General features: G+C 38.4%; 1 protein-coding gene across 2 annotated transcripts in view; it reads right to left on the bottom strand.

Moving 5' to 3' along the window:
• Window positions 1–894: 894 nt before the first annotated feature.
• Window positions 895–8,684, bottom strand: part of GLDN (gliomedin) — a 126,190-nt gene continuing 118,400 nt past the window's right edge. For both annotated transcript variants that reach the window (XM_050309825.1, XM_050309824.1), the window contains exons 7-10: window positions 6,640–6,720; window positions 6,432–6,557; window positions 5,557–5,707; window positions 895–2,275 (exon numbers count right to left, since the gene is read on the bottom strand). In XM_050309825.1, coding sequence (XP_050165782.1) covers window positions 1,816–2,275; window positions 5,557–5,707; window positions 6,432–6,557; window positions 6,640–6,720 — 818 coding nt within the window. In that variant the 3' untranslated portion in view covers window positions 895–1,815. The remainder of the gene's footprint in view (window positions 2,276–5,556; window positions 5,708–6,431; window positions 6,558–6,639; window positions 6,721–8,684) is intronic.

The following is an 8,684-nucleotide window of genomic DNA, read 5'->3' as shown; positions in this document are numbered from 1 at the left end:
CTATGTTTTAAGATAGGCACACTATCTAGAAGTGTGCTTGCCCAAGTATATTGCTGAGGAGGGTTTTTCAGAGGTATATTTTAAAGATGGGTTAGCCAAAAAAGCTTACTTTATTAGTACCACAACTCAGTTTTTAAAACAACACCACAAACAAACATAAACGTGAAATAAACTACCAAAAAAACCACACCCCACAAAAGTCAAAAGCATTCCACGGAACTGTAGCTCTGGAATGTTGTGTCACATTCTTTGTACAGGTATAAATAGAATTGTTACTCTATGAGGTTTTGTGCATATACTAGTTCAAAGTATTAATTATGATTTTTGTCTGCATTTCTCTCTTCTTTGTCTGCAAGGCCTTAGTGAAAACAGCAGGTATGCTGAGAAGAGGCCCAACCATCACTGTATCACACACTGAAGTTTAGCTGCAGCAGAGGAATTTTTCCAGCTAGACAAGGTTCTGCAGGCCCTGACATTCCCAAGTTCATTAATCCCTTTGACGGTGCCTGGATGTCACACAGGTATTAAACACCTCAGTACAGTTCAGGATTTAAATGACACTTTGCTTCTAAATATTTGGATGAGCTCCATGAACTTTACCAATATGCACAGGCAGCTTAGAAATTCAGGTAGGGGTTTTCCCAAGAGCGTGATTTTGAATATATATACACAAAACAACAGTAGAAATTTATGTCCCAATGTTGAATTTAGAAACCTGAAGTACCAGAACAAAATTAAAAAGTTCCTATTATTTGTCAGCTCTAGCTCTCAAAAATTTGAATGTGAATAGGCAGTCACTGACTTTAGGTTAACAACAAATTAAGCCATTAAGCAGTATGATGAATACATGTATTCCTGCTTAAGCTACTTTATTTTTCTAAGAATAGCAGCAAAAACATATACCCTTCATTTTATGATTTCATTTGTATGGATGGATGTGGGGACATTTTGTTTTAGAAATATGCCTTACTATAATTATAAGCAAGTTTACATGACAGTGAGGGACAAGGAAGAGTCTGCAGCAACACAAGAAACTCAAAATGCAAACACTGTTAAAAATGAAATTTTAATCATAAATGTTACATCTTCTCTTCAACTTTAAACCTTGCTACTTTTCTTCCAGTTCTTCATTTATGAAACAAAATGTATATTCAATACTTCATGTCATTATTCCTATTTTCCTTGTACTTTGGCTGGATTTTGCTTTTGATTATTAACAGTTGATTGTTGATTATTAACAAAGCTTGTCAAAGGGGAAGCTTTCTGCTTTTTTTCTATTTAAATAACTCTTTCCATTCCCCTTATTTTTAACAGCTGTAAACCTCTGTTCAGAAAAAAATCTTCACTGAGAATCCATGGAAATTAAATGAAAGTGACAAAGGTATTTGTACTGAAAAGTTCATTATTTAGACATTTATACTAGACCATCATCACTGACTAGAAAATGATTGCAAAGAAGATGATCACAACTGAAAGTTATAAATAGTCTCTGCTGAGCACATGACCATGGAATAATCGATGTACATTACATACAATTATCAGCTGAATAACAGGGGAGAAACAAAAGCAGGTCTGTGCTAACTGTGTGCCAGCTGCAATAGTGAACAGGTATTTTTTTAAAAAGATGAGGATGGCCTGTGTAACTGAAGTGTGTTTATACAGGGGCACCTGATCTCGCTTTTAGACACACTCGCAAACCACCATCAGTAAACAGAAAATGATGCCAAGTCAAGAGACCCACGTGTGTATGTCATAGAGCTTTAAACGGATTTCTTAGACAAGCATGGCTCCCATACATGGCATTTTAAAATATTTTCATCTACCAAAATGTACAGGGTACACCATTAAGCTCCCGTTCTCCCACGTGTACAAATTCTTGTCTCGTAGACTGTATGAAAGCATAGCAAGAACAGACTGTGAAGACCGTAATTCAAACCTTGCATCAACCTGCTTCCCTTTCAATAAATCAAAAGCAAAACTTACTGTCATGTCCTTGGTGTCAGTAACATAAATAATGCCACATGCTATGAATGCATTACCAGCCTTGGACTTAGGATATGTGGTGTTGATGTGCCGAATGACCGAAAACGTTTCTTCGTCAATATGTGCTACCATTATGTTTTCATCAGTGCTCGAGGCATAGATAATCCAGAGCCCCTTCTCATCCACTGCTATGTTGAAATACGTCTTGGAGTTAGAGAAGAGGTAGTTGCGCCCGTGGTGTAGGGCATTTTCAATGAGCAGAGTGCCCAGCGATGCTTTGTCGAGCCCAAGTCTGAAACGAGATACAGTGAGGACTCAGTACACTGTGTTCAAGTTCATTTCCATACACACAGGTTGGCTGAAGCAATTCCAAGTGCATTACTGTGATAGAAGTGCTGTTGAAAGTACTTGAGTTCAAGGACCATTCTGATGTCTTTTAAGATTAAGTTTTCAAAGAATCTTCCAAAACACTAGAAGAAAATTCCAAAGTAATAACCAATCTGAGAGGTGCACAAGAGCATGGACTTGCTTTGGAAGGTTTCACTTTATTTAGTCTGTGAGCTGTATTATCACCAGGATGAAAGAAGCAGCTAAAAGGAATGGATATGAAAAAGAATTGGCTACCAGGTGAAGTCCCAGACTTGTGAAATGGAATCTGTACATAAGTTTGCTTTTGACTAGAACTAAAGGGAGAAAATGTGAGTGACGAAAGCAGCATGAATTCTGGACAGGCTCATCTGGTCTTAGAGTTCCCCTTCTGAAAGCAGTTCAGATAACACAGTGATTTGGTCAAATAGACATCAGAGGAATAAAAATTCTACTTTTGCAGAGCCAAAATTCTGACCTCGTGCTAGCCTCAACAGGACAGCCTGAATGCTTCATCTCTATAAAGTTGTTTTCATTCCGTGAAATTCTTTAGTATGATGATAATCTGAGGGCAGCAGCCATGAGCAACTGAATTGTGTTCCTCTACTAGAGGCTAATCAGCAGCTATTCAGACACATCTGCAGATAGCATTTAACCACCAAATAACACCATGCTTTAGCAAAGTGAGAGAGCATGTTTGATCTTTTTATATAGTGCCCTCTATAAAGGAAGCACGTTCAGTGTCTGACTTCTATCTAAATGTATAGCTCCATTCTTCCAATAGAGGAATTAAAAACCTTACTCAATACAGGAATCTGCTACATCTACAAGTAAGTTTTCTGAAAAGACAGGCATAGTCACAGGAGCATTTCAGATCCAGGAACTTACAACAGAAGGAAGAATACTGGAAGGATAATTTTTCAGTTTAAAGGGCATTGATAGCATATATTGTAAAAATAATCCTAAGAAAAGTAAGGAATGACCAACTTAGATACTTTCCCTCAGCTTTTGGAAAACTCACATCTGCAGCAACTCCATATTCCAGCAACATTTGTGTGCAATAAAAAAACCTCTTCAAGGCTAGAGAAGATTTGAGAAATGTGTGTGTCAACCCAGTTAATCTTGTTAGTTGCTTCACATTTGTAAATAACCTCATGCAAGGACTAGAAGGACAGCCCTTGATAGGAAAAGTCACTCAGAAATGCCGTTTTTCTTCAGGATTTTTTTCTATAAAGAGTCAACAAGAAAAAAAGCATCTCAAGATTCATTAGAAAAGTGCAAGATCTGCAACACACAACTGTCTTTTCCTACTATATGTGAAAATCCTGATGGGAGCAGAAAAGTGAAATTTCATTCCCGAGGTTCTCTTGGGCTCCCCAGTCAAGGACAGTCTCCAAAATTCTTTTATTATCTTTTATTATCCTTGGGGTCAATGACAACATATAGTGTAATACTTTCATTAACTGCAGGGAACTCAAGCTACAAACACTTTTCTGATCACTAATAGCAGTGAAGTCAACCAAAAATAGCAGAGGTGAGAAAGCATGTTATAAAAAACAATGTCAGGCATCTGACCATCATGAGAAAACCTGCCAAAGGTCAGACAAACCTAGTTTTGCCAGTTTTTAAATATGACAAGAAACTCTTTTTAAATATTTTTTCAACATTTGCAAGATGAGCCAACCTAATCCTCACTTGTTCCCTTCCATTACACAAATATAAAAGAAGCTTTTATGCAACCTGAATTCAAGGAGTTCACTGTCATAAAATTCACTGTCATCGAATTCATAGTGCCTCATTCAATCTGTGCTGAAGGTAAATAATCTCAGAGTGAATAACTGAACAGAAAGGCCATTTCTTAGCAGCTCCTTAGAGAGGTTTTGAAAATTCCACAAATAGTTTGTGTTCATCTGTACCTGAAAACATTTCCCAATTAACGGTACCCAAGCAAAGCTGAGGAATTGCTGCCCTATCACTGTATAGTGCTTAGGCTGTGATGGTCTTTTACAGAAAAAAAGCCTAAAGATATTTAAAGGAGGTTGCCAAAAAGTGAGCTTGTCTTTGGCAGAATAAATATTATAGAATCCACACAGCTTGCTCACATTCCTTGGCATCCAAATGAATATAGGAAGGCAGCACTCACACCTGCCTGGGAATAGACATCAAAGTATAGTAAATGTTCTTGGCTCAAACATCAGAGTCGTGTAAGAACTTGAAAGCAGACACAATCTTTCACTTGCCCTTGGACTGTCTGTCTTTGGCTCTTCCCACAAGGTGAGATTTTGGTTTTGATTTGTATTGTCTGTCTCTGTCCTCAGTAGAAACTGAAACAGAGACGTAATTCCCAGTTCCAGTTCAGGGACATACATTGGGAGAGTTGTAGGAACTTCTTATTACGAGGAAATCAAACATTGGAGCCACTCCTCCACAATGGAATGTGCAATTCACCAGGTCACCACGTCCTCAGCTGGAGCCTCAGTGCGTTCCTCTGCTCCAGCATCCAGCAGCATCCACTCCCAGGCCAGCCAAGAGCAGAGCACGCAGCAGCTCTGCAGAGCCACCCACCTGTGCCTCCCAGACTGCACCTGAACCAGTTCTCACTCAGGTGGAACACACCAGTTGTGCAGGTAGATGCACAACTTACTTTTCTAAATCAAAAGCTTTTTTCTGATATCCAAATTCCTTAGTTCTCATTTCTTTCTTGCAATTATGAACACAGCAAATAATCCAAGTTAAAGAACGCTCACAGCAACATAATGTGTAACAGAACCCCAGGAGAGCCAAGAGAAAAATCTGTTGTCATATCTGTGGCATCTTGAGCATCTTGAGACCCAGTTGCCCTATCACATAGTAACTGCAGAGGTGAACCCCTTAGACACAGTTCAGCTCTGATGCCTAAAGAACTGTCACAACACAGTAGTGGACCTGGGCTACCCTCTCTGTCTCCCTCCTCCTGGAGCATCTGCACACACAAATGGAAGGTTGGTGGCCCACATTTGAGTTACAGATCGGAAAGAATGAGTTGTTCTGTTCTGGAAAGAGTTCTGAACCATTCCACCATTCTTCCTATTCTAGTTAGGATCAAAAAGAAACACAGAATGGTACAAGGAAAGTTTTCTGCTTTTCTGAGGTTCACCTCTGTAACTTTAACCCACTGCTCCTCCTTCCACACCATCACTTGCTTGAAGACAACTATGTTTGACTTACTTTAGAATGACATTGGTTCCTCCCTTCTGATAGTACAGATGATTGTTCTGTACTGCATGACCACATCCATAAAAGAATCCTGTGATGTTAATGATCCTGTAGCTGTTATTCAGCAAGGCATTGGAATTCTCATATTCTTTTATGGAGTTTCCTAAACAAAGGGAAAAACATAAGGGGGAAGAAAAAAAGGACTATCGTCTGGTTCATCTAATTTTGAAATCTCTATCCTTAATAAATTCAGTCTCCAGTAAAAGTCAACCTCAATCAACTATCTGACAGATAATAATTGTGTGTTTTCAGTAATGATTCAACTTGCTGAAATGTGAAAAAGTAGTCCAGAGATACAAAAAAAAAACTATATAGGAGATGATCAAGAGCCACAGACTTAATGGGTCCTCATTCTGAACACAGTTGATATATATGCAGAAATATTTCCTTTTTTCACTTAAGTCGTGGACATTTTCCTGCTCTAAATGTAGCTAATCAGAAACCAAGTCATTTTCTTGCCCGGCTAAATGAAAGGGCAAAACTCCTAGCTATGATTTAGGGAAGTAAAGCCATAGGAAAGAGAAACTCTTGAAAGAAAAGAATAAAACAGCACAAGCAACAGGCATTTAAATTTGGATTTGTTAAAAAAAAAAAAAAAAAAAAACCACACCAAAAAACTGAAAACTTCAAACTATTTTTAAAATCTGATGAAAATGTCTGACACTACAAATGCCTACAACCATATTTATGGTCAAGTATTATACAGGTAATATTGAAAATACTCTGAAAAAGATGTGGGTAAAATCCCATTACTTCAGTTTGAAGGGATTAAGGAAGCAGTGTCAGTATAACAATGGATTTTTGATTATGACTACTACTAAAAATACCTGAGAAATGCATGGTAAGCCAAATCCTTTCATCACTTATATTTGCAGGCTCCCGCATCCAGGTTCCAAAAGTTTGCTGAACACTGACAAAGTGAACAGGACTTCCCACAGATGTTATGACACATTCTAGTAGAAAAGAAAGAACATGTCCAGGATCTGTGACACTAAACCAGCAAGTAGCACTTAGTCACGCTCTGCAGCAGGTTACCAGGTTTTTTTGGAGGACCAGGGGTTCTGTCTTCAGCTTTTCCAGCCAGGGTGTCATCATTTGGTACAGCACATGCCTCACCTGGAGTTGAGGGAGAAAGGATAAAAATATGGCATTTTTCTCTATTTGACATGACGGATGTGCACATCAGTGACTCCACTAAAATAAAAGGATGACAACTGGGATTTTGTTTCACCTAAGAAAAAAATCTGCTTAGGTTTGTCTGGTCAAAAAATGAGATAAGAAAAGACTTGCTCTCACTCCTGCCAGGGAAATGAAATGTTTGGGTTGGTTTGTTTCCTTGAGGTTGTCAGGCAGACAGTGAACTTTGAGGAGTAACTAATTAAATCAACAGATTTAATTCCTTAGCTATGAATTCCTGAGTAGCTGCTTAGAAAGACAGTTGCCCTTTTCCTTAGATAACTTTAGACAACTGAGGTAGCTGGAAAATGGCTGATTTAGCAGCAATACCAAAAACATTTTCTTGGGAATGAGTGGTTGTTAAACTCAAAAGCATCATGCCCAGATCTCCACACGCCAGCAGACAGGGTGTGTGCTGCAGGAAACTTGTGCTTGTGCTGTTGATGCCCAAGACAGCAATAAGGCACTAACACATACACTGAGCACAAGATTGCAGCTCAGCCATGCGTGCCACCGAAGCAGCAGTGTGAAAGACTGAGGGAAATGATACAGTATGTTACTTGCAGGCACAGAAATGGTTCACATCAAAAACAAACACCTGGAAACATTTTTGCCCACCCCCCAGTAATATGAAGAGCATTGATTGGATTTTCCCTTTGCGTTTACCATTAAGACAAGGCCTGAATTAAATTACTTATGGACCTTTCTCTGTAGAACCAGGAACCTCTTCTGCCCTTAAAACAATGTGACACATTTCAGTTTGCTTAAAAGGAATAACCACAGAGAACAGTTCTCAGCTTTTTGCTGAAGATATCCTGATTTCATTGTAGCTTTGTTTTCTAATTCCATTCTTAACTTTCATCTCCTTATATATTGCACACTGCTTGATATACAGGCTGCAAATTCTTTTGGACACACATTTTTCTTGTTTCCTTGCCACATATTTCTGGGATTTACAGATCTGTGCTGAAATTTAAGTGAGAAAGATAGTAAAAATATGAATAAATATAAAGTAATGCTGATAGGGCACCATGACATTGAGGAAAGAAAGTACAGATTATACTGAACTGTTGTTTTCTCTTTAGGTTATATCTTCCCTTTGCTCATGCGGAAGAAAACTACTCCAACATGAAGCAAGAACAAGATGTATTTCTCCCATCCTTTTATCTAGGACATTTGGTGAAATGACATTGAAAGTTTGCAAGTGATCACAGTGTATCTCCAAAAAAGGCTAAAACAGTCAACTCATGGTAAGCTCAATGCCCTATAGCTGGAATCTACCAATCCCTCTGGATCCCTTTCCAGCTTCTGATCACAAAATATTGCCAGAATATCTCAAGAAAGGAACCCACTCAGCAGAAATGATAAATTGCAATGCACAAGTTAATTTTCTTGGGCTGTGTGATAGATGCAGTTGACTGGATGAGCAGTTCCCTGTACAGTAGTTTATCTAAGACTACAGAGCAGTCAGGGAGCAGGTCAGTGTAGCAAAGCTGAGTGTACTATTTGTGTTTGAGAATAGTTGCAGTACTCTGAGGGCCTTTCAGCTGCATCAATCAGAAAGCAACTCAAATTAAAAAGACAGTTTTCAATCAGAGACTCTTATGGGAAATTTTCACTACTTTCTTTCCATCAAAAAAACAAGATAAATATCCTACTGATTCGTATCATAAAATGTTCTGGTTGCGAGTTAGTGGAGTTTACAAGACATTAAAACTATTGATTTGGTCTGTTGGGGGAGGGATGGAGCAAGGCAGTTTGGAGCAGAGATGTTTTGTTTCTTTTAGAATTCACTAACAGTACCATTGAGAAGAAATACACCTGAGTTTCCAACTAATTATTCTTTTTTTTGAAGAAAAAAAAGTTTTACCCAATTCAAAATTTAATTTGAAGAAACCAGTCTT

The sequence above is a fragment of the Myiozetetes cayanensis genome, unplaced genomic scaffold (genome assembly GCF_022539395.1).
Source record: "Myiozetetes cayanensis isolate MyiCay16 unplaced genomic scaffold, myiCay2020 scf14, whole genome shotgun sequence".
Taxonomy (NCBI): Eukaryota; Metazoa; Chordata; class Aves; order Passeriformes; family Tyrannidae; genus Myiozetetes; species Myiozetetes cayanensis.
Note: the sequence above shows the minus strand (reverse complement) of the source record. Positions and strands in the feature narration are given on the sequence as shown.